Source organism: Hemitrygon akajei, chromosome 6 (genome assembly GCF_048418815.1).
Source record: "Hemitrygon akajei chromosome 6, sHemAka1.3, whole genome shotgun sequence".
Taxonomy (NCBI): domain Eukaryota; kingdom Metazoa; phylum Chordata; class Chondrichthyes; order Myliobatiformes; family Dasyatidae; genus Hemitrygon; species Hemitrygon akajei.
In genome coordinates, this window is record NC_133129.1 from 86342932 (window position 1) to 86361213 (window position 18282).

Sequence of the window (18282 nt, forward strand, 5' to 3'; positions counted from 1 at the left end):
CACTGGCAAATGTCGTGTAATTTGTTGGTTTGCGGCAACAGTATGGTGTGAGACATAAAAGCTCCTATAAGTTACAATAAGAGATATGTGAAAAATAGTGCAAGAAAGCAAAAATAGTGAGGTAGTGTTTTCAGATTCAGTGTCCATTCAGAATTCTGATGGCAGTGGGGAAGTGGCAGCATAATGTTCTTAAAACATTATGTGTACGCCTTCGTGCTCCTGTACCTTCTCCCTGCTGGCAGTAAAGAGAAGAGAGCGTGTCCTGGATGGTAAGGGTCTCTAATAATGAAGGCTGCCTGTTGAAGGTGACCTCCGGTGGAGAGGATTGTGCTTGTGATGGAGCTGGCTGAGTCTCCAGATAGTGAAAAATGGATGGTAGGGAAGGAAAGGAAGAAAACACATTAATAGCTGTGAATATCTCTGAGGACCTAACCTGGTCCCAACATATTGATGTAGCTACAAAGAAGGCAAGACAGCAGTTATATTTCATTAGGAGTTTGAGGAGATTTGGTATCTCATCTAAAACACTCGCAAAATTATACTGATGTAATGTGGAGAGCATTCTAAATGGCTGCATCACCATCTGGTATGGGGGGGGGGGGGGGCTCTGGACAGGATTGAAATAAGCTGCGGAGAGTTGTAGACTCAGTCACTTCCATCATGGGCATGAGCCTCGTAGTATCCAGGACATTCAAGGAGTGGTGTCTCAGAAAGCAACGTCCATCATTAAGGACTCCCATCACGCAGCTCATGTCTCGTTTTCATTGTTACCATCAGGGAGGAGGTACAGAAGCCTGAAGGCACACACTCAATGATTTAGAGACAGCTTCTTTCCCTCGGCCATTCAGTTTCTGAATGGACATCAAAACCATGAACACTACCTCACAACTTCTTTATTTCTATTTTTGAACTACTTATATAAGTTAATGATTTAATTACATATAAATACTCACTGTAACTCAGTTTTTTCTCTATTATTATGTATTTCATTGTACAGCTGCCGCAAAGACAACAAATTTCACGATATATGCTGGGGATATTAAACCTGATTCTGAATCACTTTCTGATTTTAGAATTTCAAAACATTGCGAAGAGCTTTTAAGTGGTACAGGAAGTATCCGAGTAATCTCTCCTCACCCCACCACATTACACTGACAAAGCATCTGTGAAATCTTTTTGCCTGGCTGAGTTCACCTGAATATCACTTCTCTATTCCACCCACCAACCACGCACAATACAGTACTGGGAGAAATCAGTACGACAGGATATTTGGGCAGATAGTGAGATTTTGTCTGGAGGCTGAAGCCAGCTGTTTGGATCCAGTTCAGCAAGTGACAAGAGAGTGGTTTGAAAACTGAGGAGCTAGAAGAAGCTACATTCCATCACTGATTTGAGGGCGTAATCACAGAATAATAGGTTCACATAATATGTTGGGAAGTGTGGGGTCATGTACCTTGGTAGAAGAAATAAAAGCGTAGACTATTTTCTAAATGGAGAGAAAATTCAAAACTCTGAGGCGTAGAGACTTGGGAGTCTCAGTGCAGGATTCCCTGAAGGTTAATTTGCAGGTTGAGTCAGTGGGGAGGAAGGCCAATGTGATGTTAGCATTCATTTCAAGAAAACTAGAATACAAGAGCAAGGATGTAATGTTGAGCAACACACACAGTATGCTGGAAGAACTCAGCAGGCCAGACAGCATCTGTGGAAAAGGATGAACAGTCGGCGTTTCAGGCTGAGACCCTTCATCAGGACCAGAGAAAAGAGATGAGAATTCACAGTAAGAAGGTGGGGGGAGGAAGAAATACAAGGTGATAGGTGAAACTGGCGGAGGGGTGAAGTAAAGAGCTGAGAAGTTGATTAGTGAAAGGGATAAAGGGCTGGAGAAGGGGGAATCTTGTAGGAGAGAACAGAAGGTTATGGAAGAAAGGGAAAATGGAGGAGCACCAGAGGGAGGTGATGGGCAGGTGAGAGGTGGTAAGGTGAGAGATGGAAACAGGAATGGTGAAGGAGACGGGAGGGGGAGGGCATTACCAGAAGTTTGAGAATTTGATGTAATGTTGAGGCATTATAAAGCAGTGGTGAGGCCTCACTTGGAGTGTGGTGAGCAGTTTTGGGATTTATCTAAGAAAGGATGTGTTGACATTTGAGAGGGTTCAAATGAGGTTCACAAAATTGATTCTAGAATTGAAAAGCTTGTAGTATGAGGACTGTTCAATGGCTCTGGGCCTCAGAAGAATGGTGGTGGGGTGGGGGAATCTCATTGAAACCTATCAAGTGTTGATAGGCCTTGATAGAGTTGATGTGGAGAGGATAATTCCGATGATGGGGGAGTCTAGGGCCAGAGGACACAGCCTCAGAAAAGAGAACTGTCCATTTAGAACAGAGGTGGGAAGGAATTTCTTTAGCCAGAGAGTGGTGAATCTGTGGAATTCACTGTCACAGGCAACTGTGGAGGCAAAGTCATTGGGTGTATTTAAGGCAGAGCTTGATATACATCAGAGCATGCAGGGTTATGGGGAGAAGGCAGGACATTAGGGCTGAGTGGGAGAATGGATCAACCATGACAAAATGGTATAGCAAACTCGATGGACCGGATGGTATAATTGTGCTCCTATATTTTATGGTCTTATAACTATTTGATTGACTAGTTAGTAACTGCTTGTGGTAATTGGTGGGTGACAGAAAATCTCAACTATTCAGATTGGGAAATTGGGGAAATGCTGCTTTATTTATTTTATATGATCTGTGGAAACCTCTATGTGTGAATTTCAGAAAGATTTGTTAAACTAATTCAGGGTGAAAAATGCCCTTAAAGAATTGTTGCTTTCCTTTGCTACACAACAAAAAAAACTGATCATCAGCTGTTGTGGTAACTCTAGATTTGTGGTTTGCCTGTAGTGTTCTCTGACTGAGTTGGAATGTGAATTTCAGTTTAGACTTCAGCCTTAAATTGGTTGTAGTCTTGGAGAGATGTTTTCATCTAGGGGCTAGCTCATGGTTAATTGTATAAAGTTTTTTATCGAAAGGCAGCACTTCTTTTTAAATCTTCTTTAGAAACAAGATTTAGAAACAAGGGTTATCATGTTTATATAGAAAAATGACTGACTTTCTTTGGTTAATTTTAAAAATCTTTATCTCCTTTGAGAGTCTCACAGGATTGAGGGTGACATACTTCCCCTCTGGTCTTGTGGGTTGTGAGGTGGCTGATAAGGCCACGTGAATTATAGATGGTGCAGGTTGTGCTGGGTGAGTGAATAGTCTCTAAGATGGTACATTCCTTCCAGCATTCGTGCAGGCCTTCTGATGCATGTACCCAAAGTTATCTTTGCCAAATGCTGTTTCTCTGTGGTGTGTTCATGAAATAGAGTTTTCATGGAGTTAGTGGAAATGTTGTATTTCTTCAGGCAGGTTTCAGGCATGTCCTTGAATTTTTCCTTATTTCGACCTGCATGATGTTAGAAAGCATTTCTTCACCCAGAAGAAAGTTACAGTCTGGAAGGTGGGAAGTTGAATTAGACTTGGGGGGTCTGTGGAGATTTGGCATGACATCTAAAACTTTAGTGTAGTGGAAAGTGTATTGACTGGCTGCATCATGGCCTGGTATGGAAACGCCAATGCCTTTGAACAGAAAATCCTACAAAAGGTAATGGATTCAGCCCAGTACATCACAGGTAAAGCCCTCCCAACCATTGAGTACATCTACATGAAACACTGTCGTAGGAAAGCAGCTTTCCCACCACACAGGACATGTTCTCTTCTCGCTGCTGCCCTCAGGCAGAAGGCACAAGAGCCTAAGGACTCACAACACCAGGTTACTACCCCTCAACAAAGGGGGTAACTACATTCACTTACCCATCCATTGAGATGTTCCCACAAGCAATGATCACACTTTAAGGACACTTTATCTTATCTCATTTTCTCGTTATTTATATTTGCATTTAATCTATTTGTTGTCTTCTGCACTCTGATCTTTCACTGATCCTGTTATACAGTAGTTAAAATTCTATAGATTTGCTGAGTATGCCCGCAGGGAAATGACTCAGGGTTGTATTTGGTGACATATATGTACTCTGATAATAACATTTGTTTTGAACGTTAAACTTTGAATCATTGATCCTCCTAGAACAATCCACTCATTTCCATTTACCTCCGCTCTATCCTTGTAACCTTACGATTTATCTTCTTCCTCAAAGTAGGAAAATCTGGAACAGTGCTTTGAAACTAGGTGCCTTCTATAAACTTCAAATCTGCGATGATTAGATTTATGTTAGACAAGAGTGTGAATGGTTACGGAAGTAAAACAAATAGATGTACAGAACGTATAGCTCAGCTTGCAGATCAGACTTGAGGGAATAAAAGTTATTTTTCTTGGTCCAATCTTTCTTTTGCTATTTGCTGTGAACAGAATCTCTCTGTGTATTTATGTGTATATGTGTATTTGTTTAATCTAAGTACTCCTACGCGCCATAGATGTTGAATCAAGGTTAAAATGTCTTAGCCACATCTTCTCTTGCTGCTTTGACTCCCACTATATCTTTTACCGCAAGGTGCAAGGCTGATTTTAAAAAACTTTTCCCATGGGGGGCACTTCAGTTTTTAAGTGGACCGGAAGTGGAATTCTCATCAATAAAGTCAATAGGAAATTTCAGGAAAAATCTTGTTTATACAAGGGCAGTGGGGGTGGTGTAAGAAGAAATATTTGCAATGAAAATATCAGAACTAAACAGTTATAAAAGTCAGGTACACTGGAATAAACTGCAGCTCTTGGCAATAACAGAGGGGATCCAATAATAATCTGAATAGTCTGAGTATCTTTTTCCTAGAGGCTAAAGGGTGGTTTGATAAAGGACCAAACGTGAATGGGGTTGATAAGGTAGACAGTAAAAATATTGACAAAAAGTTGAGTCCAGATTGTGGGGGTGGGGGGGTGATGGTCTGTCGGTGCAAGATCACTAATAAACCACGGTAGCATAACGGTTAGTGCAACACTATTGCAGCTTGGGGCATCAAAGTTTGGAGTTCAATTCCGCTGTCCCTCCCGTGGAATGCATGGCTTTTCTCTGGGTGCTCCAGTTTCCTCCCACAGTCTAGAGATATACCAATTAGTAGGTTAATAGGTTATTGTAAATCGTCCTGTGATTAGGCTAGGATTAAATCAGGGGGTTGTTGGACAGCGAGGCTCGAAGGGGTGGAAGGGCTTATTCCATGCTGTATCTCAATAAATAAATAGTAAACAATCCAGCTGGAAAGGTAACCCTCTTTATCCAGAGGATATGAGGATATTAAAGTTCAGAATTGCCTGCTCTAAGGTGAGGCAAATATCAGAGATGTGTCTACAGAAGCTGAATATGTTTGAGGGTGAAATCAATTCTTATTTGCCCCAAGGTTCACTTGAGCCATTAATACTAACTCACACCTGTTGGGTAAATTCTCTGCTGATGTTAGCTGATATTATTGTATTTTGTAAAATCACTATTTAACTCCTGTCTATGTCCAGCCGTTTAAGGATTCTGTAAGACTGAGTTTTGTGTTCCATGGGCTCGGACTTGCGTACTTACTTACTACCCGTTACGCCTCTGGTGTTTAGGGCAGCAGTGAAGGTCCTCCAAATCTGGTGGTATTCATTGTGAGAGTAGCTTTTTCTTGGTTTTCACTACTGTCAGCCATGTAAGTCCCGGGTTTAGACCCAGGAATACCATCATATTCAGATCTAGAAGGATTCTTAATTGCTGTTTCTGTAACAGTTTTGTTTGACCATTCAGGATTGTTAGCCCTGTGCTCAACCCTGGAGGACCTGGAGGACCAGTGGACCATTCTTAGTCTGGCCTCTACCCTTTGACCTGTTTGGCATGACCCTACCAAAAACCAAAGTATAAAGCCCTGCCTCCAGCCAGTACAGCTCTCTGGGTCTTTGAGGCACACTAGCCTCCAAACCACAACAAGGTCGTGGTCCTCTTGGAGGTTCCATGGGCTGGGAAGGTGAAAATTGGCCAGGCAATGAGGGTTGTAAATTCACATAAGCTTTACAAACTCATTTCCCGCTGACCAAATGCATTGGAAGTTGATGATATATAATCTGTATCCGTTAGTCCTGACGAAGGCTCTCGGCCCGAAACATCGATAGTGCTTCTCCTTATAGATGCTGCCTGACTTGCTGCGTTCCACCAGCATTTTGTGTGTGTTGCTATAATCTGTATAGTAGCTCTGTACCTTAGCAAGTGCATATACCATTAGAGCCAAAAGGGAGAATATATTTGGTGTCTTCCTCCATTGTTAGCGTCGAGCTAACCACTTGACTTCGTAAAAAAAAAGCTGGAGAATGCTACAGAAATGTCACATGATGAGCAATCACCAATAAGATCAGTGCAAAAAACTTGTCATGACGGCGCCCCGATGACTCCAGCAGGAGTTAAGGGCATTCTTCTTCTTCTTCCTTCATTGTTAATCTCACACACCAGGTTTAGGAACAGTTACTACTCCTCAACCAGCAGGTTCTTGAACTAAAGGGGATAACTTCACTCAACTTCACTTGCCCCATCATTGAATGTTCCCACAACCAATGGACTCTCTTTCGAGGGCTCTTCATCTCATGTTCTTGAGATTTATAGCTTATTTATTATTATTCTTTCTTCTTTTTGTATTTGCACGGTTTGTTCTTGTTTCCACTCTGGTTGAACACCCTAGTTAGGCAGTCTTTCTTTGGTTCTGTTATGGTTATTATTCTTTTGATTTACTGATGCCCACAAGAAAATGAATCTTAGGGTTATATATGGTGACATATATGTACATTGATAATACATTTACTTTAAACTTTGATCTATCACCCTTGTGTTCACTGCTTCCTCTGCCCTCCCATCTCTACTGCCCAGTTGAACAGGCCTTGGTTTTTAAAACTTACCCCACCATCCAGGCTCTGTTCTCTGTGCTGCCATTGGGAAGGTATTACAGGAGCCTTAGGTCCCACACCACCAGGCTCAGGAACAGTTGAGGCTTTATGTGGGGAGAAGGCAGGAGATTGGGACTAAGAGCATGAAATGATGGAGCAGACTTGATGGGCAAAATGGCTGAATTCTCCTTCTATATCTTATGGTCTGTTGATTTTATTACCCTTCAGTCATCAGGCTCCCAAACCCTTGTGGATAACTTCACTCACCTCAACACTGAACTGATCACTGAACACAGCCTGTGGACTCATTTTCAAGGACTCCACAAATCTTGTTCTCAGTGCTATTTATTTATTTGTTTGTTTGCAGTTTGTGTTTTGCACATTGGTTGTTGCCAATCAAAATCAGATTTAATATCGCCAGCATATGTGGTGAAATTTTGTCATTGAGTCAGCAGTATAATGCGAAACATAATAATAGCAAAAGATGTGAATTACAGTAAGTATATATTAAATAGTTAAATAAGTAGTGCGGAAATGGAAATAAAAAAGTAGTGAGGTAGTGTTCATAGATTCAATATCCATTCAGAAATTGGAGCAGGGGGGAAGAAGCTGTTCCTGACTTGTTGAGTGTGTGCCTTCTTTGTTGTTTTTCATTGTACTTCTTCGTTCTCTTCTGAATGCCTGCAAGAAAATGAATCTCAGGGTTGTATATGGTGTCATATGCGTACTTTCATAATACATTTACTTCATGCACCCTTCTATCCCTTTAATTGATTAGAGGGTATAGACAAGTGACAATGCTGTTGCACTTAAGAGCAGAGAAGCCTTGGGGAAGTTTCCCGAAGTGGTTCAAAATGTTTTCGTAGAGAAAAGAAGGCAAAACTAGTTCCACTGACGGTGTTTCTACTGAGAGAAGAATACGGTTTTAAGGGAGTAAAAGATCAGGGAGATTTTCTTAGGCTCTATCTCTTCTTCATTATTGGTAACGCATCCCTTTAATAAATGGTTGGAGGAATCAAATGCTGCAGCAACTTTTAAGAAAGGCTTTGGTAAATATTTGAGGGAATATCGGGATGGAGAGGACAAAGAATCTGGGGGTGGGAGGAAATAAGCTGACGGAACATGATAGGCCATATGGCTTGCTTCTGTGCTTCGAGATTAGATGATTCAAACCACACACAAAACAAGGTGCACAAACAAATTTGCTGAGTGACTCAGCAAGTTGGAAAGGCCAGCATCATGACTTTCAGACAATGTTGAGAGTCAGTCTCCTTCACAGAACATTTACTGAGCATGAGCTATATGATCATCATCCAGAGTTGAATAGGTTTATGATCTGAGGGATGGGAGGGGGTTAAATGGGAGATAGGAAGCAATTGGGACTTTACTCCCTGGAGCACAGAAGACGGGAGATTTGACAGAGATATGCAAAACTATGAGGGGTATAGATAGGGTAAATGCAAGCAGGCTTTTTCTGCTGATGCTGGGAGGGATGACAACCAGAGGTCATGGGTTAAAGGTGAAAGGTGAAAATTTTAAGCGGACTACAAGGGGGAGCATGTGGTGAGAGTGTGGAACGAGCTGCCAGCGCAAGTGGTGCATGTGAGCTCAATTTCAATGTTTAAGAGAAATTAGGATAGGTACATGGATAGGAAGGGGATGGAGGGCTATGGGCCCAGAGCAGGCGGACGGGAGTAGGCAGTTTAAATGGTTTGGCACAGATTAGATGGGCAGAAGGGCCTGTTTCTGTGCTATGACAGTAAGTGAGATTAAGTTTTAAAGAATTGGTACTGGTATGATGAGCTGAATTTCCACTGTGTGACTATGACTTTTATTTTCACTTGCACGTAGCTGCTTTCATTGCACAGAAACTGTCCAACACTGAGAGAGGCTGACAATCAATTTAGAATGTTAACTGAGCTTACATTGTTTGTTACTAAGAGTAATATCATGAAGGATCCCACACACCCTACCAATGGACTGTTTGCCCTACTCCATCAGGGACGAGGCTACATAGCATCCATGCCAGGACCACCAGACTCAAAGACAGCTACGTTCAAGCCTCCAGGCTGATCACACCTCCACCCATTAACTTATCACACCACCACTACATCACCTAGTGTCACTTCATGTACATAGAAACAGTCCGTGTGTACAAAGCAAAATGCCAGAGGAACTCAGGACGGAAGAAGGGTCCAAACCCGAAATGTTGACTGTTTATTCATTTCTCTTGATGTTGCTAATCTGCTGAGTTCCTCCAGCATTTTGTATGTTGCTCTGCATTTCCAGCATCTGTAGAATCTCTAGTGCTTATGATTACAACATTTATTTGTATCTCATGTTTTATAGGATTGCTTTTATATTTATTGTGTTTTTTAACTCTTGTTCTTTATGCTTATTTATTTCTTATTGTTTATTTATTGAGATACAGCATGGAATAGGTACATGGAGTCCATCAAGTCACCGGCCGCGCCCAGCTATCCCCCGATTTAATCCTAACCTGCTCACAGACCAATTTACAATGACCAATTAACTTACCAACCGATGCATCTTTGGACTGTGTGAGGAAACTGGAGTGCCTGAAGAAAACCCACACAGTCACGGGGAGAACGTAAAGCTCCTTAGAGGCAACGGTACTGGAAAGCGTTGTGCTAGCCACCATGCCCTAAGTTATTGTTTTTTTTATGCTGCTTCAGATCGAGAGTAACAATCATTTCGTTCTCCTTCACAGTCGTGTACTGAAGAATGATGATAAACGGTCTTGTAACTCGAACAGTATTGAACTAGAAATTAGATTTGAAGTACATTAGATAGGAGTTAATTGACCAAGGCTTAAATATGGAGTAGAGTTTTCTCTGATTGTCCCATCAAGCAGACCCAGGGTAAACTCAGCATAGATTAGATCAGGGGTTCCCAACCTGGTGTCCACAGGACCCCTTGCATAATGGCATTGGCCAATGGCATAAAAAAAGTTAGGAACCACTGGATTAGACTGAAAAGTAATCACTGCTTCTTATTCCCAATTAAAGATTTCTTGGGATCCCCTTGCAAAACCTCCCTGGTATGGGTGGGGGGGGGGGGGGCTACTTCACAGGCTCAAAATAAGGTACAGACAGTTGTTAACTTAGCTCCATTGTGGGTACTAGCCTCCGTAATATCTAGGACATCTTCAAAAGGCAGCATCCATCGTTAGGGACACCCATCACCCAGGACATGCCCTCTTCTTATTGTTACCATCAGGGAGGAGGTACAGGAGCCTGAAGGCACACACTCAATGATTCAGGAACAGTTTATTTCCCTCTGCCATCTGATTCTGAATGGTCAATGAATCCATGAACACTACCTCACTACTTTTTTATTTCTGTTTTTTTTGGCATTGCTTATTTAAATGTACTTACTGTAATTCACAAATACAAGAAATTTCATGACACATGCCAGTGATATTAAACCTGATTATGATTCTCCTACTGCTGTTCCTATATCCAAGAAGAGGCAGGTGAAGCTTTAGAGAAGGATGAAATAGATTATGAATTGCTTTGCCATGCTGCTGTCTGTCATTAAATGTGATGAAAGAAGTTTGTGCTATATCATTAAGTCCTATTTTTTAAATTCCAGGTAAAGGCCACGTGGAGAATGGAGACTCTAACTACTCAGTGGCACCCGGCCCAGCTTTCAAGGAGGTTTGGCAGGTCAACCTTCGCCCTCGGGGCCTGGGCCAGTCACGGAACATGAGTGGCATTTACCGGCTGTGCCTGACTGAGAAGACGATCAACCTGGTGAAGCTCAACTCTGATGCCGCGGCCGTGGTGCTGCAGCTGATGAACCATCCGGCGCTGTGGCCACTCGGACAACTTCTTCTTCGTGGAGGTGGGCCGCTCGGCCGTCACGGGGGCCCCGGCGAGTTCTGGATGCAGGTGGACGACTCGGTGGTCGCCCAGAACATGCATGAGACCATCCTGGAAGCTATGAAGGCCATGAGCGAGGAGTTTCGGCTGAGAAGCAAGAGCCAGTCGTCCAGTTCCAACCCCATATCTGTGCCCACCCGGCAGGGGTACCACCTGGCCAACTTGCCACCCAGCCAGGTGGGCTTCTCCACCAGGAGGAGCAACACCACCTCGCCAGCCCAGCGCAGCAACTCAGCCAGGGCACGGACCTCAAGTGACGGCAGTGGAGCCTCTTCTTCCTCCTCCTCCTCCCGCCCTGCGTCGGCTGATGAAGTCCCTGCCAGCCCGTCCCCTGGTGCTGGGCTGGTCCCCAGCCGGCAGGGGATGAACAAGGCCCACCCACCACTAGGCCAGACCAGGTCTACCCCTGACCCCTATTCCCGGCGCTCTCCCTGTGCCACAGGTCTGGTTTTCGGTTTGACTGCTGACCGCGGCCTCTCGTCCCCCTCTGCCTCCTCCTCCCCGCCATCCTCATCTGATGGCGAGGGGGGAGTTAGGCTCCAGCCCTGCGCGCTTCCCACTGGATGGCCCTCCCCGGGACTACGTGGCGCTGTGCAGGCCGGCTCCCGCTGAGGCAGGTGCCCTGCCGCGGGCAGGTCCTAAGGCGAGCTTGCAGTCAGGGCGAGGAGGAGGTGGGGGAGCGTGGCCCGAGCAAGCAGGCCTTAGCAGGCAAGGGGAATTGGCGAACCTCCAGAACACCTGAGCCAGCAGAGAGAGCCTGCAAGGATGTTGTAGACAATGGGTACATGGCCATGCTGCCCGGGGTGGTGCCTGCTCAGGGCCAGGGAGGGAGATTATGTGGCCATGAACCCAAAGGGTGCCTCGGCTCCTCAGCAGATCCTGGGCCCCCAGCCTGATGACCGCTGTGGGGGGGGCTACATGCTTATGTCGCCCAGTGGGAGCTGCTCCCCCGAGGACTGGTCCCGAGCGATCGATCGCAAATTGGGCTTGGGAGACGGAGTAGGGGACTATATGAACATGTCACCCGGCAGCCGCTCGGCCTCCAGTACACCTCCGGAGAGCCCCCATGCCCCAATCCCTCCCCGTGTGGAGCAAGGCGAGCTACCGGACACCTCTCGCCATGGCTTCCGCTCGCTGCCCCGCTCCTACAAGCAGCCCGCCCCCTGCAGCCAGCTCTCCTGCTCCTCTTCCTATTCCACAGGTGGCAGTAGTGACAGCCTGGGGGAGGTGGAAGGGCGCCGCCTTTCCTCTGTTTCTGCATCTGGCCAGCAGGCTCACAGGCTGGGTAGGAAGGGTGGGTGCCGCCCGACTGGTCTCTCTATTGACGTGGCCAAAGCAAATACCTTGCCACGTCGGCGTGAAAGCCCAGAGCCTCAGAGTCCAGGGGAGTACGTCTGCATTGAGTTCCGGGCTGAGACCCGCACCACCCGGGCTCTGCCCAGTCCTGGATGCCGAGCTGGCGTTTTCCAGCACCTGCCGGCGGCAGCCTCCGAGTACGTCAATGTGGAACCCAGCAAGGCACCCGCGCGGGGATCACACCGTCAGCCCTTCTCCCAAAAGCACCCTGGAGCCCGCCGGTGTGTCGGAACTGAGCCCCGACTGCCACCGAGGAGCCAGAGTGATCCGCGCCGATCCTCAGGGGGAGGCGACGCCACTGCTCCCGAGACCTTTTTGCCCACATCTCCTGCCCCTCCTCCCCCTGTGCCCTCCGCCGACCACGTGAAGCGCTGTGGCTCGGCGTCCTTTGAGAATGTTTGGCCAGTGGAAGAATGCAGGGGTAGGAGTGCCGCCGAGGAGCCATGCACGGGAATGTCTCGTCACATGTCGATTGGCTTTGAGAATGGCCTGAACTACATAGATCTGGATCTGGGTACAGACAGCAGCCAGGCAGAACCATCAACCGCACAGCAGAGGCTTTACGCACAAGTAAACAGCAGTCCTGTGTTGAATGCTTATGCCAGCATTGACTTTCACAAGTCAGAGGAATTACGAAGCCATAAAAGTAACAAAGAAGGTAAGTGATTTTCATGCAACTAATTTCATCATTTGGTTACAATTGATTAATCTTATTAAGTTTGTATTTTTACAAATTTCCCATTTAAAGTTGTAATAATGCATATGTATACTTACTGCTGGTGCTTAGAGCAGCAATGATGGTCCTCCATCTCTGTCTGTATGGAAGGATTCTTCATTGCTGTTCCCATAACAATTTTGTTTGACCGGTCAGGGTTGTTAGCCTTGAGCTGAACCCCTGAACCTGGAGGACCAGTGGGCCACTCTTAGTCTGGCCGCTACCCTTTGACATGGGTGACCCTACTAAGAGCCAAAGCATAAAGGCCTGACTCCAGCCAACATCGCTCTCCGGGTCATTGAGGCACGCAAGCCTACAAACCCTACAACAAGGTCTTCTTGGAGGTGCATATCTATAATAAAACTGTTAATCTGGCATGCATGGAACTTTGGTGGAGCTGGAGTGGCAAACTTTCAGGACTAAGTGCTATTCTGATTAATATTCCAACATGTAGTAGTTTCAGTTCAGATTTTTTTTTAGGTGTTCTGTGGTTGGATGATAAAATTTTCCAATGAAGTTGAAAGGGAGTGCAAGAAACAGAAACTAATGTGCTTCAGCAGAACATGAAATCAGGGCCTTGCCGTGTTGAGGGAAGCATGGGAGAGCGGGGAGTGTAGGAAAGCTGGGTGGTGTACGGGGGGGGGAGGGGGTGTAGGAAAGCTGGGTCCCACTGTGTACGGGGGAGGGGGTGTAGGAAAGCTGGGTCCCACTGTGTACGGGGGAGGGGGTGGTAGTAGAAGCTGGGTCCCACTGTGTACGGGGGGGAGGGTGTAGGAAAGCTGGGTCCCACTGTGTACGGGGGGGGGGTGTAGGAAAGCTGGGTCCCACTGTGTACGGGGGGGGGGTGTAGGAAAGCTGGGTCCCACTGTGTACGGGGGAGGGTGTAGGAAAGCTGGGTCCCACTGTGTATGGGGGGGGATGTAGGAAAGCTGGGTCCCACTGTGTACGGGGGAGGGGTGTAGGAAAGCTGGGTCCCACTGTGTACGGGGGGGGGTGTAGGAAAGCTGGGTCCCACTGTGTACGGGGGGGGTGTAGGAAAGCTGGGTCCCACTGTGTACGGGGGGGGGGGGGTGTAGGAAAGCTGGGTCCCACTGTGTACGGGGGGGGGTGTAGGAAAGCTGGGTCCCACTGTGTATGGGGGGGAGGGTGTAGGAAAGCTGGGTCCCACTGTGTACGGGGGGGGGGTGTAGGAAAGCTGGGTCCCACTGTGTACGGGGGGGGGGGGTGTAGGAAAGCTGGGTCCCCACTGTGTACGGGGGGGGGTGTAGGAAAGCTGGTCCCACTGTGTACGGGGGGAGGGGGTGTAGGAAAGCTGGGTCCCACTGTGTACGGGGGGGGGGTGTAGAAAGCTGGGTCCCACTGTGTACGGGGGGGGGTGTAGGAAAGCTGGGTCCCACTGTGTACGGGGGGGGGGGGTGTAGGAAAGCTGGGTCCCACTGTGTACGGGGGGGGGGGGGTGTAGGAAAGCTGGGTCCCACTGTGTACGGGGGGGGGGGTGTAGGAAAGCTGGGTCCCACTGTGTACGGAGATGGGTGTAGGAAAGCTGGGTCCCACTGTGTACGGGGGGGGGGTGTAGGAAAGCTGGGTCCCACTGTGTACGGGGGGGGGGGGGTGTAGGAAAGCTGGGTCCCACTGTGTACGGGGAGGGGGTGTAGGGAAAGCTGGGTCCCACTGTGTACGGGGGGGGGGGTGTAGGAAAGCTGGGTCCCACTGTGTACGGAGATGGGTGTAGGAAAGCTGGGTCCCACTGTGTACGGGGGGGGGGGTGTAGGAAAGCTGGGTCCCACTGTGTACGGGGGGGGGGGTGTAGGAAAGCTGGGTCCCACTGTGTATGGGGGGGGGGGTGTAGGAAAGCTGGGTCCCACTGTGTACGGGGGGGGGGTGTAGGAAAGCTGGGTCCCACTGTGTACGGGGGGGGGGGGTGTAGGAAAGCTGGGTCCCACTGTGTATGGGGGGGGGGTGTAGGAAAGCTGGGTCCCACTGTGTACGGGGGGGGGGGTGTAGGAAAGCTGGGTCCCACTGTGTACGGAGATGGGTGTAGGAAAGCTGGGTCCCACTGTGTACGGGGGGGGGGTGTAGGAAAGCTGGGTCCCACTGTGTACGGGGGGGGGGGTGTAGGAAAGCTGGGTCCCACTGTGTACGGAGATGGGTGTAGGAAAGCTGGGTCCCACTGTGTACGGGGGGGGGGGGGTGTAGGAAAGCTGGGTCCCACTGTGTACGGGGGGGGGGTGTAGGAAAGCTGGGTCCCACTGTGTACGGGGGGGGGGGGTGTAGGAAAGCTGGGTCCCACTGTGTACGGGGGGGGGGGGTGTAGGAAAGCTGGTCCCACTGTGTACGGGGGGGGGTGTAGGAAAGCTGGGTCCCACTGTGTACGGGAGGGGGGGGTGTAGGAAAGCTGGGTCCCACTGTGTACGGGGGGAGGTGTAGGAAAGCTGGGTCCCACTGTGTACGGGGGGGGGGGGTGTAGGAAAGCTGGGTCCCACTGTGTACGGGGGGGGGGGGTGTAGGAAAGCTGGGTCCCACTGTGTACGGGGGGGGGGGGTGTGGGAAAGCTGGGTCCCACTGTGTACGGGGGGGGGGGGTGTAGGGAAAGCTGGGTCCCACTGTGTACGGGGGGGGGTGTAGGAAAGCTGGGTCCCACTGTGTACGGGGATGGGTGTAGGAAAGCTGGGTCCCACTGTGTACGGGGGGGGGGTGTAGGAAAGCTGGGTCCCACTGTGTACGGGGGGGGGGGGGTGTAGGAAAGCTGGGTCCCACTGTGTACGGGGGGGGGGGTGTAGGAAAGCTGGGTCCCCACTGTGTACGGGGGGGGGGGTGTAGGAAAGCTGGGTCCCACTGTGTACGGGGGGGGGGGGGTGTAGGAAAGCTGGGTCCCACTGTGTACGGGGGGGGGTGTAGGAAAGCTGGGTCCCACTGTGTACGGGGGAGGGGGGTGTAGGAAAGCTGGGTCCCACTGTGTACGGGGGGGGGGGTGTAGGAAAGCTGGGTCCCACTGTGTACGGGGGAGGGGGTGTAGGAAAGCTGGGTCCCACTGTGTACGGGGAGGGGGTGTAGGAAAGCTGGGTCCCACTGTGTACGGGGGGGGGTGTAGGAAAGCTGGGTCCCCACTGTGTACGGGGGGGGGTGTAGGAAAGCTGGGTCCCACTGTGTACGGGGGGGGGGGGGTGTAGGAAAGCTGGGTCCCACTGTGTACGGGGGGGGGTGTAGGAAAGCTGGGTCCCACTGTGTACGGACGGGGGGGTGTAGGAAAGCTGGGTCCCACTGTGTACGACGGGGGGGTGTAGGAAAGCTGGGTCCCACTGTGTACGGACGGGGGGGTGTAGGAAAGCTGGGTCCCCACTGTGTACGGACGGGGGGGTGTAGGAAAGCTGGGTCCCACTGTGTACGGGGGGGGGGGGTGTAGGAAAGCTGGGTCCCACTGTGTACGGGGGGGGTGTAGGAAAGCTGGGTCCCACTGTGTACGGGGGGGGGGGGGGTGTAGGAAAGCTGGGTCCCACTGTGTACGGGGGGGGGGTGTAGGAAAGCTGGGTCCCACTGTGTACGGGGGGGGATGGGTGTAGGAAAGCTGGGTCCCACTGTGTACGGGGGGGGGGGTGTAGGAAAGCTGGGTCCCACTGTGTACGGGGATGGGTGTAGGAAAGCTGGGTCCCACTGTGTACGGGGGGGGGTGTAGGAAAGCTGGGTCCCACTGTGTACGGGGAGGGGGTGTAGGAAAGCTGGGTCCCACTGTGTACGGGGGGGGGTGGTGTAGGAAAGCTGGGTCCCACTGTGTACGGGGGGGGGTGTAGGAAAGCTGGGTCCCACTGTGTACGGGGGGGGTTGTAGGAAAGCTGGGTCCCACTGTGTACGGGGGATGGGTGTAGGAAAGCTGGGTCCCACTGTGTACGGGGGGGGGGGTGTAGGAAAGCTGGGTCCCACTGTGTACGGGGGGGGGTGTAGGAAAGCTGGGTCCCACTGTGTACGGGGGGGTGTAGGAAAGCTGGGTCCCACTGTGTACGGGGGGGGGGGGGTGTAGGAAAGCTGGGTCCCACTGTGTACGGGGGGGGTGTAGGAAAGCTGGGTCCCACTGTGTACGGGGGAGGGGTGTAGGAAAGCTGGGTCCCACTGTGTACGGGGGAGGGGGTGTAGGAAAGCTGGGTCCCACTGTGTACGGGGGGGGGTGTAGGAAAGCTGGGTCCCACTGTGTACGGGTGGGGGGGGGGGTGTAGGAAAGCTGGGTCCCACTGTGTACGGGGGGGGGGGGGGTGTAGGAAAGCTGGGTCCCACTGTGTACGGGGGGGGGGGTGTAGGAAAGCTGGGTCCCACTGTGTACGGGGGGGGGGGAGGGGGGGTGTAGGAAAGCTGGGTCCCACTGTGTACGGGGGAGGGGTGTAGGAAAGCTGGGTCCCACTGTGTACGGGGGGGGGGGGTGTAGGAAAGCTGGGGTCCCACTGTGTACGGGGGGGGGGGTGTAGGAAAGCTGGGTCCCACTGTGTACGGGGGGGGGGTGTAGGAAAGCTGGGTCCCACTGTGTACGGGGGGGGAGGGGGTGTAGGAAAGCTGGGTCCCACTGTGTACGGGGGAGGGGTGTAGGAAAGCTGGGTCCCACTGTGTACGGGGGGAGGGGGTGTAGGAAAGCTGGGTCCCACTGTGTACGGGGGGGGGGTGTAGGAAAGCTGGGTCCCACTGTGTACGGGGGGAGGGGTGTAGGAAAGCTGGGTCCCCACTGTGTACGGGGGGGGGAGGGGGTGTAGGAAAGCTGGGTCCCACTGTGTACGGGGGGGGGGGTGTAGGAAAGCTGGGTCCCACTGTGTACGGGGGAGGGGGTGTAGGAAAGCTGGGTCCCACTGTGTACGGGGGGGGGGTGTAGGAAAGCTGGGTCCCACTGTGTACGGGGAGGGGTGTAGGAAAGCTGGGTCCCACTGTGTACGGGGGGGGAGGGGGTGTAGGAAAAGCTGGGTCCCACTGTGTACGGGGGGAGGGGGTGTAGGAAAGCTGGGTCCCACTGTGTACGGGGGGGGGGGGTGTAGGAAAGCTGGGTCCCACTGTGTACGGGGGGGGGGAGGGGGTGTAGGAAAGCTGGGTCCCACTGTGTACGGGGGGGGGGGTGTAGGAAAGCTGGGGTCCCACTGTGTACGGGGGGAGGGGTGTAGGAAAGCTGGGTCCCACTGTGTACGGGGGGGGGGGGTGTAGGAAAGCTGGGTCCCACTGTGTACGGGGGAGGGGGGTGTAGGAAAGCTGGGTCCCACTGTGTACGGGGGGGGGGGGGTGTAGGAAAGCTGGGGTCCCACTGTGTAGGGGGGGGAGGGGGTGTAGGAAAGCTGGGTCCCACTGTGTACGGGGAGGGGGCCGGTGTGGGGTAGGAAAGCTGGGTCCCACTGTGTACGGGGGGGGGGTGTCGGAAAGCTGGGGTCCCACTCGTGTACGGGGCGGGTGGTAGG

The 18282-nt window shown here is 50.6% G+C and overlaps 1 protein-coding gene across 1 annotated transcript in view; it reads left to right on the forward strand.

The window, feature by feature from the left end:
- Window positions 1–18282, forward strand: part of LOC140729802 (insulin receptor substrate 1-like) — a 136759-nt gene that overhangs the window by 10007 nt on the left and 108470 nt on the right. The window contains 5 exon segments of the mRNA XM_073050016.1: window positions 10502–10710; window positions 10712–10774; window positions 10777–11397; window positions 11400–11603; window positions 11605–12805. Coding sequence (XP_072906117.1) covers window positions 10502–10710; window positions 10712–10774; window positions 10777–11397; window positions 11400–11603; window positions 11605–12805 — 2298 coding nt within the window.